Source organism: Oryctolagus cuniculus, chromosome 21, assembly GCF_051225735.1.
Source record: "Oryctolagus cuniculus isolate XC-2025 breed Fujian yellow rabbit chromosome 21, ASM5122573v1, whole genome shotgun sequence".
Lineage (NCBI taxonomy): Eukaryota > Metazoa > Chordata > Mammalia > Lagomorpha > Leporidae > Oryctolagus > Oryctolagus cuniculus.
The window spans coordinates 11,035,044-11,056,674 of NC_142887.1; the positions used below are offsets into that span (position 1 = coordinate 11,035,044).

At 57.5% G+C, this 21,631-nt stretch overlaps 1 protein-coding gene across 1 annotated transcript in view; it reads right to left on the reverse strand.

Moving 5' to 3' along the window:
• Positions 1-223: 223 nt before the first annotated feature.
• The window catches only part of MLXIP (MLX interacting protein), a 64,839-nt gene continuing 43,431 nt past the window's right edge, over positions 224-21,631 (reverse strand). The window contains exons 2-17 of the mRNA XM_002722734.6: positions 17,295-17,401; positions 16,621-16,706; positions 13,268-13,357; positions 12,864-12,905; positions 12,378-12,549; positions 11,660-11,749; positions 11,109-11,200; positions 9,691-10,345; positions 9,318-9,439; positions 9,046-9,226; positions 7,536-7,657; positions 6,868-6,969; positions 6,643-6,770; positions 6,334-6,457; positions 5,122-5,251; positions 224-4,223 (exon numbers count right to left, since the gene is read on the reverse strand). Of these exons, the coding sequence (XP_002722780.1) occupies positions 4,102-4,223; positions 5,122-5,251; positions 6,334-6,457; positions 6,643-6,770; positions 6,868-6,969; positions 7,536-7,657; positions 9,046-9,226; positions 9,318-9,439; positions 9,691-10,345; positions 11,109-11,200; positions 11,660-11,749; positions 12,378-12,549; positions 12,864-12,905; positions 13,268-13,357; positions 16,621-16,706; positions 17,295-17,401 (2,365 nt within the window). The 3' untranslated portion in view covers positions 224-4,101. The remainder of the gene's footprint in view (positions 4,224-5,121; positions 5,252-6,333; positions 6,458-6,642; positions 6,771-6,867; positions 6,970-7,535; positions 7,658-9,045; positions 9,227-9,317; positions 9,440-9,690; positions 10,346-11,108; positions 11,201-11,659; positions 11,750-12,377; positions 12,550-12,863; positions 12,906-13,267; positions 13,358-16,620; positions 16,707-17,294; positions 17,402-21,631) is intronic.

Here is a 21,631-nt window from a genome sequence, read left to right on the forward strand (position 1 = left end):
TGGGGAGCCCCAGGCAGTCTGTCACATCAGGGGCTTGTCACTGGCCCTTCGAATGGAGGCCTCTCCAGGACCACCACTCCTCTGGACCCACCTCGTGTCTCTTCCCCAACGCCGACTCCATTTCAGGCTGACCCCGCGACCCTGGAGAGGAGCCAGCCAGCACACCTGCATGGCTCTTGCCATCTGCTCTGCAGGGCGACACTTAAAACCACACAGCACAGGCTTTTCAAAAAAATAAGTTTTCTTTATTGTCTTGGATGCAAATATAGTTTTACAAATGCATTGTAGTGTTGAATACAGGCGGTGGGGACACGCTTGGTGATGGCAGAGGCGTGCTCAGGGACGCAGGCCGGAGGAGGGGCCCCCGGTCAAACCAGAGTCTTCCCCGGGTGGGTCTTTCAGCCCATGAGGTGTGACCGGCTCCAAAGCTCACAGCAGAAAAACACCAGCCATTGATGCGATAAACCGAAGCCTGAAAACGGAAGAGGGGGGCTGCCAAGCCATGGCACCACAGAGGAGGCAGAGGAGCCCACGGCCCCTTCCCAGATGGAGGGAAACAGCGGAAATGAGCAAAACCTCAGTGTCTCCCAACCTTCCACCACCTCCCTGCTCCACTGAGAAACACAAGCGCTCCAAATTAGCCACGGCCAGGGTTTTGAATTCTGCTACATAACTGGAAAGGAATTTCAGGACGATGAAATTCCATGAAGTAAACACACGCGCAGGCCGGTGCAAGCGCACGCACACAGCAAGTCAACATTCAACGGAAGTTCCCTTTTGTTTTCAAAGGCTAATTTTTGCAAGGCAGATACGCAGATTGTTCCATGTGGTGGGTGTGGGCCACGTGCTCAGGAAGAAACGGCCAGGTGGGCGTCCTTGCGCGCCACCCCCTCTTCGCTCATCTGTTCCAGATCAGTGCTCCAAGGGCCAAGGGGACTGAACCACAGGGTGCATCCCCCGCTGAGCAGGACCCCAGACACCCGCTCAGGCCCGTGCTCTCCCGGGCCTCTGCCCCGCAGGACGAGCAGGGTGGCTGCCTCACAGCTCCCTGGGAGCAGGGTATCTGAGGAAGGACCACTTCCTTTCTCCTTGGGGGAAGAGAGGCTCAACTTAGGCCACAGGCAGAGGGAGGCCACAGGCAGACAGGCAGAGACCACCGAGGAGCGGGGACAGCACAGGAAGGCAGGACAGGAGGGGATGTCTTCAGCCTGCCCACGCTGGATGTACTGAAAGGACGGAGTCCTGAGCCAGGGCAAGGTGTGCAGCGTGAGGCCAGTGCCCCCTCCACACACACACACACACACACACACACACACACACGCATGCACGGGAGGAGCCCAGCCCACGCTGACCAGCGCTGCTCTCTGAGAGTTCTGCTGAGTGCAGGGTCTTGTTCAGTGGGGACAGCAGCAGCAGCAGCAGCAAGCAGGCCGCCTCAGGACTCACCCGGGAAGACGGCCAGGGCCACTGCAGTCACTGAGCTGCACCCTCATGCTCCCCAGAAGACCCTCTCTTGAGCCCAGACTGCGGGGGCAGGTGGTGGGCGTGGCCCCTCCCGGGGAGGGACAAGGGCTGGGCACCACCTTGGGGTGCTGGGTGCTCTGTCCTCCAAGAACCCAAGCCCCCTCACTCTGGGCCAGCACAAGCTCCAGGACTGACCTCTAGAAAGCGGGGGGACCGGGTCTTCAGGGAGGAAATGTGCAAGTCAGGGCCGGAGAGCACACGGCAGCCTCCACGGCCCCCCTGCCCTCCAGCCTCCTCCACCACGAGCCTCGGCGCCGCCGCCGGCCTGCCCCGGGCGTGGGCCCCCCGAAGGGAGGAGCGCTGCCGTGTGCTCTCAGAAAGCCCCATGGCAGCCCCATCCTGCACCTTCACCTCCCATTCATAGTGAAAGAGCCAAGGGGGGGGTGTTGGCTGCTGATGGCATCCAACATGGCACGTGGAGGCGGGCGTTCTGGTCTCTTCTGAATGAGTCTCTGTTCTCCAAGTGCCAGCATTCCGCAGTTTCTTCTTTGGGAGTGGGGACAAGAGTGACGGTGGAAATGAGGGCACTCAGCACCCTCGTGAGGCTGCCGCTGCCCGGGGGCCTCAGCTGTCCCTGAACACGGGCCAGGAGCGCAGCACGGAGGTCAAGGCTAGACCCCAGCCTGGCCACACGCACAACGCTGCAGCAGAGGTCCAGCATCATGGCCTCCCTGCCACAGCAATCATGAGCACCAAGAGAAGTGAACTTAAGTCAGTATCTAAAGACAAAAACATGCATCTTGTTAAGGGTCTGCTGGTGTGCACGCACACGCACGCACACACACACACACACACTTCAAGTCCCACGTAACCCAACAGCCTTAAATATGACAACAGTCAGGAACAGCAGTGAACAGTAATTCAGCAAAAGGGAGAGGTAGGCCAAGGAAGCAGAAGGCCAATTTTATATCCCATGGAGTTAAAAAAAAACAAAGTCCTCCCAGCAAGGATGGGGAGAAAGCCACTGCTTTAGGAGCGTTCTCAGCCGGACCAGCCACATGGTCATTTGCAAATGCTACAAGGCACAGGAGTGGGCAGGGCTGGGCTCCGGACCGTCCCCCAGACCCCTTCTTTCCTCTGACCCCGGTAGAATTCTTACTACAGTGACCTTCACCCTCTGAAGGTGACTCCCCATCTGTCCTGAGCTGTGTGCAAAGGACGAGTTCTAGTCCCACTTCCCAGGGGCTCGCCCAGCAGGGGGCAGGCAGGCCTGTAAACGCGGGGTGGGCAGGCAAGGCGCCACCATACTGCCCTGTACAGGCTGAGGCAAATGGGAGCGGGCCGCTGCGCAGGGCCCCGCGGCAGAGATGGGGGTTGGGAGAGAAACTCCCCCCACCCCCGACAACTGAGGCCACCGCAGAGGGGCTGCCCTTCCGAACCCCAGTTCCTCAGGTCTCCAGGAACCTCAGGGGGAACGCTAGGGCTCCCTCAAAGCCCTCCCAGGACTAGCAGGCAGGTGTGGAAGGACACACCTGTGGTCTGCGCACCACAGGAGCCTGGCAAGCCCCTTCTTCCTGCCAGGAGGTGCCTTGGCTGCATCCCCTGTGCTGGGGAGAGCGTCTGCCACTTACAGGGCCACTGGAGAGGGTGAGGACTGCTTGGGCTGCCCCGCTTCTCCGGCACGGCCCCCTCCGCTCCAGCCCCAGTCCGACCAAGTCTGAAGACAACCCTTAGAGAAAGCCCGAGGCCCGGGCTCAGAGCTCTGCCTATCGACGTTCAGCGTCTCTGCAAACACAAGCACTGACCGACGTGGGCATGGCGGCATCTTTGGTCTGAAAACTGCGTGGTTCAGGGCTTCCCAATGAAGGTCCGATGTGGCGAGCAGGCTGGCGGCAAAAAGGTGGGTCAGCAGCCCGGGGCGCACCTGCCGCGGCCCGGTCTGCAGCCTGGAAGTCAGCGGCGAGCAGGGCGGAAGGGCCACGGTGCCCGGGGACGCCTGAGAAGGGCCTGGGCCAAGTCCCTGCCATGAGATTCTCACAGTGACACTGCAGACTCTGCCGTGCCACAAGGAACTCAACCACAACGGACGAAACGCCAGCAGGACGGCCTCCGAGCCAGACAGCAGCTCTGCGTGGTTTGTGCTTCTGTTCTTGTCCTGCGAGCGTCCACACCCACTGCTTCTGCACCCATGTGTTCTGGGGGTCTCTGAAGAAAGCATCACCCCCCAGAGGCCCATGCGCAGGAAGGAGGCCATCGCTGTGCAGAAGCCTGGAATGAAGTCGAGATCCACCCACGAGGGCCAGGTGCTGTCAGAGCGGGGCAGGGAGAAAGATGCCCTCCACTGCCCCTGCAGGGGGCACCAGAGAGCACAGGTTGCAAAGAACCCCGGGTCGGGGGCAAATCTGAGCCTCCGCGCCTCCAGGAGGGCAGGGGCGGTGGGTGACTGAGGTCTGCGAGTGAAGTCACAGCAAGGGGCTCCCCAGAGGGGCCAGAGTTGGGGCAGGTCCGACCCTGCCTCAGACCTGAGCAAGGCATCCCAAGCGGCACAGGGCCGCGGCGCAGAGGGTGCGTGGCCTCCTCTCCACAGGCAGGAAGAGGTCTCCCAGCAGCTCACGTGTCCACAGGCCAGTCCAGCAGCTAAGACTCCCCCGACCTCTGGCCCAGCCTGCTGACGGCCTCTGACGCCTGCTCCGGCAGCCGGGACGGGTCGGAGAGGATGGATGTGGTGGTGCTCAGCTGGCGGAGGGTGTTCAGCACCACTGCAAGACACAGGGGGTCAGCCCACAGGGCCTGCCGAGAGCAGCCCCAGGTGACAGCCGGGGGCTGGGCTGCACAGAGGACCCGTGCACTCCCACTTCTGCCCGTGGGCGAGCTCTCCAACCCCACAGGGGCTGCAAACAGCCAGAAGGTTCCAGGCTGTTCCAGCTGCTCCAAGGCTGCTCCATTTGTTTTAATACTAAGCCTTGACAACCATAACATGGAAAATTTTTTTTTTTTTGACAGGCAGAGTGGACAGTGTGAGAGAGAAAGACAGAGAGAAAGGTCTTCCTTTTTCGTTGGTTCACCCTCCAATGGCCGCTGTGGCCAGTGCGCTGCAGCCAGCACACCGCGCAGATCTGAAGCCAGGAGCCAGGTGCTTCTCCTGGTCTCCCATGGGGTGCAGGGCCCAAGCACCTGGGCCATCCTCCACTGCACTCCCTGGCCACAGCAGAGAGCTGGCCTGGAAGAGGGGCAACCGGGACAGAATCCGGCGCCCTGACCGGGACTAGAACCCGGTGTGCCGGCGCCGCAAGGCGGAGGATTAGCCTAGTGAGCCGCGGCACCAGGCGGAAATACTTTTATTAGTAACTGGAAGAATTAACAAGAAAAAACCTTCCAGAAACATCCGCCACAGAGCCTGGCAGAGAGCAGGAGCTCAATAACTCTACGCTGAACTTGACCAGATTGGCAGGTGCTGACTCAGGAGCCCGGAGACCAGCTGCTGGCCCTGCAGCGGCTACTCTGGGCACGGCCTCCCAGCTAGCACATTCCATGCCCCTGGCACTGCCAGCCAGGTTGCCTGCAGAGGAATCTGCATTTACCTCTGCACTGTCCCCAGCTGAGGGCCTCCCCCTACCAGGACGAGCACCACGAGCCCCCAGCACAGCCCCTACTCACTTGGCCTGAGAATGGGCAGCGAGCAGTGCTGGTCCAGCCAGGACAGGGTCGTCCGGTGCAGCTCTTCCAGGCTGCTGGTGGACACCACCCCCCTGAATGACTCAAACAGCGGCTTGATGATGATGCTGAACTGCACGACGTGGGTTAAGGACGAGTAGGTATGAAGGGCTGGGGGGCTCGTAGCTCAGGGTAGGGAGAAAAGCCCAGTGACTCCCCTTGGGACTGGCAGGTAACTGCCCACGGGAGAGAGAGTGAGCAAGTGAAAGGAGAGCGAGCAAGCAAGCAGGAGAGACAGAGTGCTAGTGTGGGAACACTCACTGGGCATGAGGTGCCCTGGCCCCAACCTTGCCTGACTGAGACATTGGCTAACATTGGCTAACAGTACCTGAGCCAGCACAGGGAGTTCTTTGGTCTGCATGATGACAAGAGCACAGAAGTTTTCCAAGACTGCGGGTGCCCAGAGGGGGAAGCAAGAGCAGTCTGGAGATGACGCCTGTCCCTTGAGTTGAACACAAACCTGCCAGCTGCTCATCCCACCCCTGCAGGCCCCCTTTCCCCTGCACTCTGGTCTGGGACAATGCCCACTTCAGGTCCCAATTCATTCCAGACACCACCCAGCTCCACTAATGACAGGGGAAGGACTGGGCCAGACAGCGGACAGGAGGTCACACAGGGACCAGGGCCAGTGTTCATCTTTGTTTAACAATCGCCACAGGAGCGCAGGCTCCTGACCCCCGGATGCCTGCAGGGAGCCTCTCTGCCCACAGCCCCGTGTCATGGCCACTCGTCATGCATGCCAACAGCTCACACAGGGTCAGTGTGGCAGGACAGAGTGACTAGGTCAGAGGTGATCCCTAAGAGACACCCTGGCATTCAGAAGCCTTGGTCAGAGACAGACCCTGGCACGCAGGCCGGCTCACTCGACTGGGACACCTGGGGCCATGCGGCACAAACAGCACAGTCTGAGGCGCAGGCTTCAAACTGGGCTCGGCTGCTCAGCCGCTCCCGCTCGCTTCCCCGGGCTGAGGGACCCCCTCAGCCCCGCCAGCTGCACCTGCAGAGATGCGGAGAGCAGAGCCCTTCCTGCAGAGTGCCCCGCAGGCCACATCCCCTCGGCTGTGGGACACCTGGGCTGCTGTCTTGATGGACACAGTGACAAGCATACCATGGCGGCTGGCATGAGGAAGGAGGGACAAAGACGGCCAAAGATACAATCCAGAACTTCCAGTTCTGCAGCGTCCGGCTCTTCACGTACTCGTCAAACATGTCTCGCATGCGGTGGCACTGGCGCACGGTGACGGGGACCCCCGTGGCAGGGAGCAGCTGCTGGCAGGAGCTGAAACAACAGGAGTCAGGGATGCTTTGGGGCAGCTGCTGGCAAACGAGGACCCGGGGCACCAGTGGGCGGGCTGGCCCTTCTCAGGACTGCAGCTAGGCCAGGCAGGGCAGTGTGAGGAGGAGGGGACGGAAGGTGACCTCTGCGCCTGCGCCTGGTGACGGAGCCCAGGCCCAGGGCCTCACATGATGGTGGTGTTGAGCTCCTCGATCTGCTCCCGCAGCCGCCGGGCCTCCTCCTGCATCTGACTGCGCTCCTGCTGCAGCTTAGTGATGTACTCCACGGTCTTCTGCAGCATGATGGCGCGGCTGGTCTGCGGAGGGGCAGGTGGCTCAGGGCGGCAGCCCCCGGGCACACGGGGGAGGCCGCCTGCCCCTGCTCCCAGCCCTCAGTGTGCTCCGGCTGCTCACCAGCTTGGAGTTATTGGAGATCAGACTGTTCAGGGTGTTGAAGCCCATCTTGATGTTGAAGCGCCTCTTCTGCTCGGCCGAAATGTGCTTCATCTGCCGATTCTGTCAGGGAATCACCCAGTCCCTGAGACACGGGCCTTACCACGGCCACATAAGCTCATCCCGCCTCACCACCTACTCTGACAGTGAGCAGCTCGAGGGAGATTAGCACTGTAGGGTGCCCAGCGGGCCAGGGCAAGAACTATGCAGAGGCTGGCAAAGAGCTAGAAGGCCGTGCTGAAGCACCCTGAGGGGCAGGGCAGGGCAGGGCAGGGCAGGGCACCGGAAATACTGAAGACGGGGGCACGCATGCTGGCAGCGCTGTCTGCTTGGGCACGTTCCAGCCCACCTGCACGTCCCCTCTGCTGCTCAGTCCCTCCCGCTATCACCTCCCTCCTGCAACCGCCAGGGGCCGAGGCTGCACTACCACACCTAGGGGACTCAACTTGGTCCCGGGCTCAGCACCAACCCAGAGCTCTCTAACCGCCCCCATCACCATGGGGCTGACTGATGGGAGGGGCCCTGTGAGGGGAATTCAGCTGCAAAGCTCCCGATGCTCCCCCAGCCGCACCTGCAGCCCCCATTGCTGCTGCTCTCCCTCCACCTCCCTGCCAAGAGATGTACGATACCTTCAATGCAGCCATGGTTTTGGGCCCTGCAGATTTCCCTGAGCTGTTCTGGGGAGACTGAGGACTGGGGCTCTGTTCAGACGCACATGGAGACACCTGCCCTGAGCTGGGGTCGTCCCGACCTGCAGAGAAGACTCCTCTCAGGGACTTAAGAGAGAAGGTGCATTTCTGTACGTGCCTTCTTCTGTCAGCATCTTACCCACTCCACAACATTTTAAATTAAAACACCACACCGCCCTTTGATGACCCAGCCCTGGGGTCTGGTGGCCACTCTAGCACTGTCCCCGGCAGCCTGTCCAGCCCTCCCACGCTGGGTGACGGATGCCTGGAGGCCACCTACTCTGGCCTGGGTAAATCAGGGCTTCACAGCGGGCAGTGCTGGACTCTGACTGTGCAGACAAGGAATGCGGACCCCACCTGCCTGCGACCACGCCGGGCACCTAGCGCGGCTCTTCCCAGTCTTTATCTTTCTGGACTGTTCCAGACTGAAGACTGCCTGACTATGCCAGTGCCCATCTGCCTGACCTCTAAGTGACAGATCTCCTGGCTTGTGTCTTCCAGCGGGAGGGGGGCAGGTACACTCAGCTTCAGCTAAAAGAAGAGGACATTTCCCACCCCCTTCAGGGCGCAGTGTTGGAAAGGATGGAACCAGTTCAGCCCGCAGCCCTGGCCCAGTGGCCCAGCCTCAAGCAGTCACTCATCCCGGCTCTGCCGGCTCCACAGACGGTCCGGAGTGCCAGCAGTCTTGGCCTGATCATCCCACCAGTGCGAGGTCCAGGACATGGAATGGGCTCCCAGGTCTGCAGGGCTTTGGAGCCACGAGGGACAGCCACACTAATGCCAGACAAGGCTGGCAGCTTCTATGGCCACAGCAACCAGGCTGGCAGTGATGTCCCCATCCCTCTTCTGATTGACAACTGGCATGGGGCCAGCGTTGTGGTGCAGCGGGTTAAAGCCCTGGCCTGAAGCGCTGGCATCTCATATGGGCACTGGTTCTAGTCCTGGCTGCTCCTCTTCCAATCCAGCTCTCTGCTATGGCCTGGGAGAGCAGTAGAAGATGGCCCAAGTGCTTGGGCCCCTGCACCCACGTGGGAGACCCGGAAGAAGCACCTGGCTCCTGGCTTCAGATCGGTGTAGCTCCAGCCGTTGCAGCCATCTGGGGAGTGAACCAGCAGATGGAAGATTCTCTCTCTCTGCCTCTACCTCTCTCTGTAACTCTGTCTTTCAAATAAATAAAATAAATCTTTAAAAAAAATAAAGAACTGGCAGCTCCGAGTCAAGCTTTCTGAGGACAGGAGAGTGGCGGCTCCGCCCCAGCAGGTGGATGCTTCTGGCTCTGAGTGGCACTGCCTCAGGCACTTGGCCATCTGTCCCTCATGTTTTGAGGCTGGGCCAGGGAGAGCTTATGAGACCTCACTGCACATGTCCTACAAGCCCAGGCTCGATCCCAGGGCAGGCTGGGATCTTCTGCCCACAAAGTGCTGACACCCAGATGTGAGTAAGCACTCACCAGACCCCGCGGCAGGGACCTGGGGGCTGCCCCCATGCAGCGGCACCTGCTCGCCCTTCACCAGGGCGTCCTGCACTGTGCTGGGAAAGAGACGGGGGACGGGTGCGGGCTGGCTGCTTGTGCCGCGGCCGAGGTCTGTCACGAGGATGCCGCTGTGGAACTCTGCGACGCCAGGGGGAGCCTGCAGTGACATGGGAAAGAGGTCACACCGGGGCGGGGGGCACCACTGTGGAATGAGAAGGACACCACAGGTCCGTCCAGGGCTTCCTCACCCTGGCGATGGCAGCAGGCGTGATGACCACACTGGACTGGGACACGGTGGACGCCAACATCCCTTCTCTCTTCATAGGGCCTGACGTCATGATCACTGCTTGTGACTGGCCTGGAAAGGCAGCTGCCAGGACAGGCGGGAGGTGAGGGCTGTGGGCCTGGGCAGTAGGGCTCCCTGGGGACAGCTCACGAGCCCTCTCTGCCTGGGGACGACAAGGCCACCAGGGAACCAACCACTTTCTGAAGCGGACAAACAGAAGAACAAGGAGACTAGGTGGCCACAGCTGTTCTCTCAGGAGCCTGATTCACTGCTCCATGGAGGCGTGCATGTGTGGGGTGGGGGTGCTCAGAGCCGGCTCACTCCACCTGACTCACCTGGGGCGATGCAAGCATTCTTCAACACCAAGGACACAGGCTCTGGCTTGGGAGCAGGCACTATTTTGGGGGGCTGCTTGGGTCTCCCCCCAGTCAAGGGAACAGGTTTAGGGGGCACAAAAGTTAAACAGGGTTGGGGAGGGCCAACAGCTGGTGGCCGAGTGACAGGTGACAGCGCCAGGCCACAGGGGGATGCTGAGGGGGTAGGGGGGTGGGCTGTGATCACGAGACCCGGACTCTGGCTGAAGGTGGTGGCAGAGGCGTCATGGGTGAGGGTGGCAGAGGCTGTGTGCGTGATGACAGAGGGTGCCTTGCTAGCTCCTGCCAACTTCTGTGGCTGCAGGAAGGCAGGGGGTGTTGGGGGGCTGAGGGCAGTGGCGGGAGGAGGAACCAGCGGCACCACTGGTGAGACGGGTGATGGGGCCGGGCTGGGGGAGAGCAGGGGCATGGTGAAGACGGGGAGGAAGGGCTGTGGGACGTTCAGCTGTGGCTCCGAGGGACCAAAATCTGTGGGCTGCATAAAGGGGTCCCCTGTCCTGGAGGTGCGTTCACAGCCCTGCCCATCTGCGGGATCCAGGGAGGGGGCCGTGGGGAGCACAATGAGGCTGTCGGGAAGGTTCACAGCAGGGAGGGTGGTGGTTGGCAGGACGCTCCCCTGGGGAAGGAAGAGAAAGAGGCAAGGACTTAAGGCTGGGGTCGGCCAGCTCGTTTCTCCATGCCCACTGCTGCTGATCAAGGGAGCAGATCTGTATCTCCCGGGGGAACCTGCAGGGCTCTTGTTTCCAGCAGGAACTAAATGATAACACAGAGCTCAGACAAAGCAACGGCTGCCACACAGCTGGACAGCAGCCTGGGCAGATCTGGTTTCTGGAGCCCGACAGGACTGTCCCCAAAGTCTCTGCCATCTTCTGTTACAGGACAGAGGTGGCCTGGATCGCAGCTGCTGTGGGTCCCCCAGGACAGTATCAACTTCTAGTCAGGCCACCTCTTCCTACACGGGAAAACCTGAAGCATCAGCCGTGCAGGTCTCAGTCTCCATGGCAGGATGGTGCTGGGTTACTGTCCTACCGGAGACGGCAGCCTGAGAGCCCACTTTGTCCAGCTCTGTGGCCATGTGTCTAGTAGCTAACTTCTGTTGACTATGAAGTAAGAAGTGGAAGAAATACCCAGAACTCAGGGTTCTGAATGATCTGCCTTTCTTCTCTGTCTGGTGGCTGCACAGAGGTTACCAGAGCCTGAGGCAGCAGCACGCGGTTGCAGGCGGCCCCTACCCCGTACACACCTCAGTCCGCTTCCAACAACTGCTGGGACGGCGTTGTGACACACTGAGTGGTCTAGCTACGCCCAGCTCCAGCTCGTGACCACTCACGCCGTTAGCCCAGCCCTATACCAGTTGCCCCCCACATCCCAGCTTCTACCTGAGCAGGTGGGCTGTTGGGATCTGGGGCAGGTGCTGAGACAGGTGTGAGAAGCATGGAGCCAAAAATGGAGCGACTGGAAGAGAACAGGTCTGAAAAACAACAGCAGGGGCCTTTTGAGTGCCAGGGAATTCAGATCCAAGGAAGTAAGACTGAGCCTTTGCTGCCCAGAGGGAGGCCAGGGTCAGCCACCCCTCCCAGGGGAACTTTTACTGTAGCAAGGGGCCCTGGGCTGCAAGAAGTCCCGGCACTGAAACACGCCCAGGCCTGGCGTCTCCCCGGCTCTGATGGTGGCAGGAGCCTTTGCCGGGCGGGGGCTGTGTCACAGCACCCTCTGCTGCCTACAGGGAGAACTGCTGATGGTCACACCCTCCTTGGAGAGAGAAGGTCCCAGAAAAATTCTCCAGACCTCGCTGCTACTACAAAAAAAGTTTACTTTTTGGAAAATCCCAAGTCCTCTCCGTTGCCCATTCTATTTTCTGGCCAGGAGCACCAGTCTGTTCCGTGCTGGGCACGGAACCTGAGCTCCACGCTGTCTGCCCCATGCTCACCCTGGAAAGGCTCAAAGGTGTCCATGAAGTCCAGGTTGGGCTGCAAAGGGATCAGCCCCGGCTGGATCATGTCTGCATTTCCCAGGTGTGCTGCAAGAACCAGAAAGAAGCATCGTCCGCCTTCCCAGGTAAGGCTGCAGGAACATGAGCGAGGCCTGGACGGATCTTCCCGGCCCTGCTCACGTTCCAGAGACAGAAGGAGACATGTAGGCGGACGGCTGGGATTTCTGCTTTTGTGCAGGTTCACAGCCATTCTCCTCCTCCGAGGACAGAGAAGACGTGGGAGTTTACACGAAAGGTAAATCAAATAACTCGGTGGAGGTGCCAGCAAGCTACAGTCAGCTGGGCAGAAGCACCCTCCCAGCTCCCCATTCCCAGTCTCCACCTGGGGGTCTTCCCTGAGTTCTCGAATGCTGTCAGGAGGAGTCCATGCCTGAGGCATTGGAGCTGCACGGCCCTGCCTCATGTCCCTGCCAGGGGGCAGTATCAGGAGCACACCAGCTCTCACAGTGGTACCAGGGGCAACACTGCCCCAGGAAGGCTTGGTCTGTAGTCCTTGCCCTGCTCCCCCCAACCCATGTCACCCGAGGCTGCCCACTTCCCAGACAAGAAACCTGTGACAGCTCAGGAATGGCCCACAGCAAAGCCTGGCCAGAGGTGCATGGTCAAGGAGGAAGCCAGCAGGTGCTCCAGGCCCATGGACTCGAGCTAGGGTTACCTATCTCCCGCGGGTTGGGCCAGGCCACTGGCTGGTGTGAAGACAGTGTGGAGAAGAGGGTATCACTGAATTCTGACATGAGCATGTCTGTGTCCAGCAGCGGATCCTCCTCCATGGGCACTGGGGTCTTCCACCCATCGCCACGTTTGTGCCAGTACAGCATGTCATCATCCTGGGCCAGCAGACAGGGGAGAGATCAAAGGGTGGCAGCAGAAGGCAGAACTCCCAGTCACACCGCACTGGGGGGCTGTCCACGGCTGCTCTGAGAAGGCAAGGCAGGAGGGTGGCGGCATGCACACAGCAGCTCCCCCAGACCCTGCAGTGGGGTGGCGTGCACACAGCAGCTCCCCCAGACCCCGCACCAGAGAGGCCAGGACTCTTCCCTTTGTCGCTCACAGATCTCCATGTGAGAAGGGGCTGACCCAGCCCCAGCCTTGGGGAGGCCGTGTCCTGCCCTCTCCTGCTGCAGGGCTCGACGCCGCTCACCTGGGCCAGGCTGGAGAGGTCCTCATCCTTGTGCTGCTGTAGCTGTGGACAGAGGGAGCAGACGAGCCGTCAGCAGGGCACGAGGTCCTGGCCCACTTCTACACGTGGGCAGACTCTCAGAAGCTTCTAGGCCTCTTGTCTCAGGGGACAGGCTGGAAGAGGGTGCTGCTCCCTGCCATCCCCAGGCTGATGCCACACAAGGGAGATTCCCAGCCCCACTCCCAGTGAGGAGATAGAAACAGCACAGAGCTGGCGCCCGCATCGGCAACGCTCAGACTGGCCTAGGATGCTGGGCTGTGTCCTCCTGTGGGTCCCCTGCCCATGCAGGGCAGCTGTGGGGCCCACAGCCTCAAACCTAATCCCAAGTACTCCTGAACACATTTCGGGGCGCTCCGGCCAGATACCCTTTTTTTGAAGTAGGTCCTCCACTTGTGGTACTCCCGGATCACGATCTCGATGCGGCTTTTCCAGTACTTTCCTTCCGTGGTGATGGCCTGCGACATGGAGACCAGAGGAGAGGGTGGCTTGGGGAGCAGCCCACCTCAGGCCTCAGACAACCTGCCTCCTCCGCTGTGCCACAGATGTGCCCCACTGCGTGTCCCCATATCCACAGGGGCCTTCTGGGACCCTGTGTGAGGAGGGCACAGGGCCAGAGAGAACACTGGGCAGGGGAGGAACAAACTCATAGGCAGCCCACAGTGCCCTTTCCAGCAGCCTCTGCTTCCCGTTCCAAGAGCAAACTGCACAGCCAGGCACGGGGTCTGAGGGGGAAAGCGACCCCACCAGCACCTAATTCCACTTCACTAGGGAGACGGGAAAGCCTGGGGGCGCTCCTGGAGGGGCCCACCTTGGTCCCCTCAGCTGACCTACAAATACTTCTCCAGCAGTCAAGAGTGCTTGGCAAACACCAGAGGGGTGAGCGCTGGGCCCAGCAGCGAAGATGCCGTTTAGGACACCTGCTCCTTTTGGAGTGCCTGCTTTGAGTCACTTCTTCTTCTTCTTCTTTTTTTAAGATTTATTTTATTTATTTGAAAGGCAGAGTTATAGAGAGAAGGGGAGAGACAGAGATAGATTTTCCATTTGCTGCTTCACTCCCTAGATGGCCACAACGTCCAGGACTGAGCCAGTCAGAAGCCAGGAGCTAGGAGTCTCCTCCGGGTCTCCCACATGGGTACAGGGGTCCAAGCACTTGGGCCATCCTCTGCTGCTTTCTCAGGTGCATCAGCAGGGAGCTGGATTGGAAGTGGAACAGCTGGGACTTGGACTGGTGCCCAAATGGGGTGCTGGCATTGCAGGCAGTGGCTTTACCTGCTACACCATAGCACCAGCCCTGCGGATCCACTTCTGATCCAGCTCCCTACTAATGTACCTGGGAGGCACCTGAGGATGGCCCAACTGCTTAAAGGTCTGCTACCCATAGAGGAGACTCACATGGAATTCCTGGCTCCTGAGTTTGGCCTGGAATAGTCTAATCCTGGCTGTCAGGGGCATCTGGTGAGTGAATCAGCAGATGGAAGGTCTCTCTCTCTGCCTTACAAATAAAGTAAATAATTTTTTAAAACTAGGCTTGCAATATTGCTTTATTATATCTAATAAAAACATACTCTTTGATAGTGTCTAATGCATGACATAGTACATACAACAGTGTCAATACTCTTTCATTAGATAACTTTTTATTTTTTTCCCCTTTTATCACAACAGTAAGCAAGCTTAGCCAAAATTCAAACACTGCAGAGGAATATGAAGTGAAAAAAGAGACTCAAAACTTCTCCCTCATCTAGCAGCCCGATCAATCTTGGGTGCCCCCAGAGGAATCCACTGTGATAAATGTTTTTGAGGGGCTGGTGCTGTGGCATAGCAGGTGAAGTTGTTGCTGGCAGTGCCAGCATCCCATGTGGGTGCTGGTTCAAATCCCGGCTGCTCCACTTCCGATCTAGCTCCCTGCTAATGTGCCTGAGAAAGTGGCAGAACATGGCCCAAATACTTGGGACCCCTGCAGAAAGCTCCTGGCTCCTGGATTTGGATCAGCCCAGCTCTGGACACTCTGGACACATATCTGCTGGTTCACTTCCCAAATGACCGCAACGGCTGGAGCTTGGCTGATCTGAAGTCAGGAGCCAGGAGCTTCTTCCAGGTCCCCAACACAGGTGCAGGGACCCAAGCACTTGGGCCACTTTCCACTGCTTTCTCAGGCCATCAGCAGGGAGCTGGGTCAGAAGTGGAGCAGCTGGGACTCGAACCAGCACCACATGGGATGCCTTAAGCCACTATGCCACAGTGCTGGCCTCAATAAATAAATCTTTTTTTTTTTTTTTTTTTTTTTTTTTTTAAAACAGGCAGAGTGGATAGTGAGAGAGAGACAGAGAGAAAGGTCTTCCTTTCGCCGTTGGTTTACCCTCCAATGGCCGCCACAGCCGGCGCGATGCGGCCGGCGCATCGTGCTGATCCGAAGCCAGGAGCCAGGTGCTTCTCCTGGTCTCCCATGTGGGTGCAGGGCCCAAGGACCTGGGCCATCCTCCACTGCACTCCCGGGCCATAGCAGAGAGCCAGCCTGGAAGAGGGGCAACCGGGACAGAATCCAGTGCCCCGACCGGGACTAGAACCCGGTGTGCCGGTGCCGCAAGGCGGAGGATTAGCCTAGTGAACCACGGCGCCAGCCAATAAATAAATCTTTAAAAAAGAAAAAGCTTCTTTAAAATCCTTCTAGACATTTCCTGGAGGTGTGGTCACACAGACACACAATTCCAGGGTTAACACAAAGACATCAAAAACACAGCTGTGCTGCTGCTGGCTTTGTAACAAGTTACCCTTTCCTCACAGCTGTTATCCATCTAGGTCTATAGCAATTTCTAAAAAAAGATTTATTTATTTGAAAGGCAGAATTACAGAAAGAGAGAGACAAAGCGAAATCTTCCACCTGCTAGTTCACTCTCCAAATGGCCACAATGGCCAAGGCTGGGCCAGGTGGAAGCAGGAGCCTGGAACTTCATCCAAGTCTCCCAAGCGGGTGCAGGAGCCCAAATACTCAGGCCATCTTTTGCAGCTTTCCCAGGTACATTAGCAGGGAGCTTGATATTAGTGGAGCAGCTGGCACTTGAACCAGCACTCATAGGGGATGCTGGCGTCACAGGTGGCAGCTTAATCCATTGCATCCCCACACTGGCTCTGCTCTCCACTCTAGAACAATCTTGAGGCTACTCTTTAAAGATGTCCGCCTTATGAGGAGCCACCTTCTTCCCTGTTGACTTCCAGAAGAAACATCTATTTTAAACCAAAGCAGAGACTGGTGTTGTGCAGCAGGTTAAGCCACCACCTGCAACATCGGCAACCCATATTGGAGCACTGGCTGCTCTCCTGGCTTCAATCTGGCCCAGACCCAGCCATTATAGCTATCTGGGGAATGAACTAGTGGGTGGAAGGTCTCTCTCTCTGTAGCTCTGTATTTTAAATAAATCAATAAATCTTTTTTTCTAGAGAGAGAGAGAGAGAGAGAGAGAGAGAAAGGAAGATGAATGGAAGCAGGGAGAAGTCCCCACTGGGTCAGTCTGAGGACGGAGACCTCTGTGACCTGGGTCAGTCTGAGGACGGAGACCTCTGTGGTCGGGGTCAGTCTGAGGATGGAGACCTCTGTGACCTGGGTCAGTCTGAGGACGGAGACCTCTGTGATATGGGTGTTAGAGGCCCCTGTCCCTTCTCAAGGCCAACCAGCTAGTGACTCGTCCCTCCCAGCTCCTGCCTCCAACCACCTGCTGAATACCTCTGGTCGGCGGTGCTCATCCACGTCAACGGAGCCGTCCAGGGGAGTGACAAAGTGGCACACAGGATTCTTGCGCTTCTCCAAGTCTGGGCACAGAGAGGATGACATCACCGTTGTGGCCCAGACCCTGGAGGAGCCCTGCACCATCTGTCCCCCACTCCCCGCCATGGCGGGGCCTTCCCAAGCACTCTTTCCTTCTCCTTCCCTCCGAAACTGGAGGTTTCAGGGAAATAATGGGTTCCAGTTAAAGGAAAAGAACCGTGCTAACACACGGGCACAACCAGGAGTCTGGCCTGCCAAGCCAAGGACAGCCGAACACAAGCCCCCACCTCCGGATCTCTGAAGCCACTTGCTCCACCAGGCCCAAGGCCAGTTGGAGACAGAAGGCCTGAGCCTGCACTTTCTTAGATCAGCTGGAAATGGGAACACTCCCTGCTCTCAAATGTCACTGCCTGGCCCTCCGGACTCCTCTGCCTTCCCCACCCCAGACAGAGCATCTGGGAGATGCTGAGTGCGGTGCCTGTCTCCTCCGGACAGTGGCAGCTTTGCAGTGCTGGCCTGTGTGCCTGAGGCTGGCAAGTGTGCAGTTTCCTAGGGGTGGGTGTAGTTTCCCTCTCCACAGACCGCCGGTCAGGGACATCGAGTCCTGTGAGCAGGACTCTGGCCCCACTCACACTGCATGTACCACGCCCGCCAGATGGCATTGTTGAGCCGGATCTTGTCTCTCCACTGCAGCTTCAGGCCTTTGAAATTCTTCCACTTTGGAGACACCAACTTCCCACTGAAAAACAAGACAAAGAGGGGGACTCAGGGGGACCTCGGAAAAGTGAAATTGAGGAGTGTACTCAGTCATTCCCGGCCTCAGAACTCTTTTTTTTTTTTTTTTTGACAGGCAGAGTGGACAGTGAGAAAGAGAGAGACAGAGAGAAAGGTCTTCCTTTGCCGTTGGTTCACCCTCCAATGGCCACTGTGGCCGGTGCATCGTGCTGATCCGAAGCCAGGAGCCAGGTACTTATCCTGGTCTCCCATGGGGTGCAGGGCCCAAGGACTTGGGCTATCCTCCACTGCCCTCCCAGGCCACAGCAGAGAGCTGGCCTGGAAGAGGGGCAACCGGGACAGAATCCGGCACCCCGACCGGGACTAGAACCTGGGGTGCCAGTGCCACAAGGCAGAGGATTAGCCTATTGAGCCACGGCGCTGGCCCCGGCCTCAGAATCTTGACTGACCCATTACCGGCCATGGGCTTGCAGCCTTGGTTGGGAACACCAGCCACAGTGTTGGTGTCAGGGTATACAGGAAGCAGGGCAGCCACGGCTTCTACTCCCCAGAGTGAGTGACGCTACGTGAGGTTTACTACCCTCATCTGTCTGCCTTCCCATATCTCAGAACATTTCTATATAAAACTAGAAAGAAGTCTGCAGAGCACCTGATTTAAAACAGGCCCCTCTCGCCTCCCCTGCCCAGTGCCCTGGGCGCCTACAGTCCAGGCGCCCAGTGTCCCAGTGGCCGTGGCACCTGTGGTTCCTCGCTCTCAAGGGAAATGCCTCGCCTACCACCGACTCCTCCTTCCAGAGCTGCTCAGCACCGGCTCCTGGAGCTGGCACTGGCCTCCCCTGCGCTGCTGACTCCCTCACGGTCCTTCCAGCTCCAGGCCACCTCTGGGAGAGTGGTCACACAGCGATGCTAGCACGTGTGCACACACGTGGCTGCAGCCTCTGGGACGACTCTGTAAGTCCCTCGGCGCCTTTCATAGGCCCTTAAGCTCTCCCTCAGATAACTCCGGAGCATCGCACACCTAGCTAACAGTAGGCAAAGGAGGCTCCTGGTGGCACAGCTTTCCTGAGCTTCACTTTCTGAGTGTTAGACCAGCAGCCACTGAGCAGCTGCCAGGGGTTCCCTTTCTCAGATGGCTTGAGACAAGCAAATCAAAGGGGACTTAGGCATCCCCACCTGACTGCAGGCTACAGCCTGCCCTTATTCCAAAGCCACTCAGAAAGGCCACTTAGGCGTCAGAGGTGGTTCCATGGCGACAACAGCTGCAGTCCCCAGAGGTGGCACCCAAGCAACACCAGGCAATGAACGTGAACCCTGGCTTGTAAAGCACAAGCCCCTGGCTGTGCACTTGGCAGTGACCTCCCACTCATCCCCACACCTCCACCTGGAAGCCAGCAAGGAGCCCACTGTGGGTTATGTAGGCCAGGAGGCTGTGACCTGGGCGGCAGGGACACTGTCACTGCACATCCTCTCAGCACACGAGAGACACATAGCAGCTTCCATCCGAAGGGCTGGGGTCTCAGGACAATCACACACTCTTCTTTCTCTCTCCCTACTGCAAAGCCTCACCTAACCCAGCTCTGCGCTGGTTCATTGGCTGCAAGATTTTAGGGCCTCTACTGTATGATCACATACCAGCTTTGTGACTCTGTTCACAGTTCCTTGGGAAAACCAGAATAAAACCTGGCTCTTCCATGTCCTGCAGTAAGAAGTCTCACCTGGGATACCATATCAGAGTGACAGTTCAAGTCCCAGATAATCTGCTTTTTTTATATATACTTATTTTAATTATCTGAAAGGCAGAGTTACAGAAAGAGAGAGGCAGAGAGAGAGAGAGATCTTCTACCTGTTAATTCATTCCCTAAATGGTTGCAATGGCCAGGACTGGGCCAGACTGAAGATAGGAGCTTCATCCGGGTCTCCCACATGGGTAGAAGAGGCCCAACTTCCTGGGCCATCTTCCGTTGCTTTCCCAAGCACATCAGCAGGAAGCTGGATGGCAAGTGAAGCAGCCAGGACACGAACCAGCACCCATATGGGATGCCAGCATCACAGGCAGCAGTTCAACCTGCTGTGCCACATGCCAGTCCCCAAACTGCCTCTGATCCAGCTTCTTGCTAATGTGTACCCTGGGAGGCAGCAGGTGATGGTCCAAGTACTCTGGTCCTGCCATCTACGTGGTAGACCCAGATGGAGTTCCTGGCTCCTGGGTTTGACCTGCCCAGCCCCAAACTGTTACAGGCATTTGGCAGTGCATCAGTGGATAGAACATCTCTTTCTCTCTCTGACTCTCCCTCTCTGTTGCTCTGCCGTTCAAATAATAAATAAATAAATAAATAAATAAATAAATAAGTCATATATAATGGCCCCATAAGATTCGATGGCTAGGGCCTAGCTCTGAGTAAGTAGTCCATGACGTTCACACCAAGAGGAACTTGTCTGACAGCACATTTCTCAGAACACATCCCATTACTAAATTACACATGACTGTGTACACATACACACAAACACTTGATAATATAAAAAAAATTAATAACCACCTTGGGGTTGGAGGTGGTGGTGTGGTGCAGCAGGTTAAACTACAGCTTACAACACCAGAATTGATTCGATCTCATATTAGAGTGCTGGTTTGAGTCCTGGCTGCTCCACTTCTGACCCAGCTCCCTACTAGCGTGCCTGGGAAAGTAGCAGATAATGGCCTCAGTACTTGGCCCTGCCACCCAAATGGAATACCTGGGTGGAGTTCCTGGCTCCTAGCTCTGGCCTGGCCCAACCCTGGATGCTGTGGTCATTTAAGAGACCCAGTAGATGGAAGATCTCTTTGTCGCTCTGCTTGCCAAATAAATAAATGAATTAATTGCTCTCTGTTTCTCTTTTTCTGTAACTCTGTCTTTCAAATAAACAAAATAGATCTTAAGAAAGAAAACAGCTGTACCAAACACCTGCCACCTCCTTTTCTAACAAATATTTTTATTAAAAGGCAGAGAGAGAGAGAAATGAAGAGAATGATGATTGCTTATTTTTTTAATTAATTTATTTATTTGAAAGGCAGAGTTACACAGAGGCAGAGGCAGTCAGGGGAGGCTCTCTGGAGGAAGGGGCACTGTAGATAAAGTCTAGCAGTAGAGAGGCGGGGAGGCCCTTCTGCGCCTCCCACCTGGTCTCGTGGCCCTCCGGTGAGTGTGAAGGCTGACTACTCGGGGCAGTAGACCACCATGTGGCTGGCGCCCGGGGAAGGGAGAGCTCTCAACAAGGCTGGAGCAGAGTGCGTTCCAGAGGTCATGTGTACCTGTCCTGCACAAAGCAATCTCTCTTCTGCAAGATCACCAGCACCTTGATGTCTGGCCAGCAGGTAGTTCAAGGAAACCCAACTGTCCTGATCTTTTTATTTCCTGAAGGAAACAAAAGACAAAACCCAAACTACCTTTACCTGTAACTGACACACCTTCCTCACATGGAAACCCAGAAGTCAAAGGTCACGCTGCATGTTCAGCAGGACCTGGGCAGAGGGCAGCCTTGGGGTTTTGTAGCATTCCAGTAATGTATGTGTGTAGCATTCAGCCCCTGGGAGCAGGTGTTTAGCCCAGCAGTCAAGATGCCCCCATTCCATACTGCGTGCCTGGGGACTCTGGCTCCCATCAAAGCAGACCCCGGAAGGCAGCGGCAATGGTTCAAATACTTGGGTCTCTGTGACCCACATGGCGCACCTGGGTTGAGCTGCTGGCTCTGGCTTCAGCCCAGGCCAGCCCCAGATGCTGCAGGCATTTGGGAGGTGAAACAGTAGAAGAGAGCTCTGTTTAGTGGCCTCTTCCTCTGCATCTCTCAAATTAATTAATTTTTTAAAAAAACTGTAGAACTAACTGTCGGGCTAAAACACAAACCCAATCTTCCCCTTGCTGTAGGCTCGTGTGAGCAGGTTACCCGACAGCTTCCCCTCCACAGGAAGGTACAGACAGAGAAACTGAACCTTGAGGCAGAAAGCACACCTGGCAGGTCCGGCCTGGGGTCTTCCTCCCAGCTCGCGGAAACACTTCCCTTTCCCTCGATGCTGACGTCAAACACCATCTGACGCCAGCTGGAACGCACAGACTTTCAGACGTCCAACTGGCATCCCCCCATCACCAGGGGGCGCTCGCCAAACACAAGGAAGTGAATCCAAAAGCAAACCAGACTTAACTACGCCCAGACGTAGAAACGGGGCGACTGCGCAGAGCAGCCATCACAGGTCAAGCTCTGA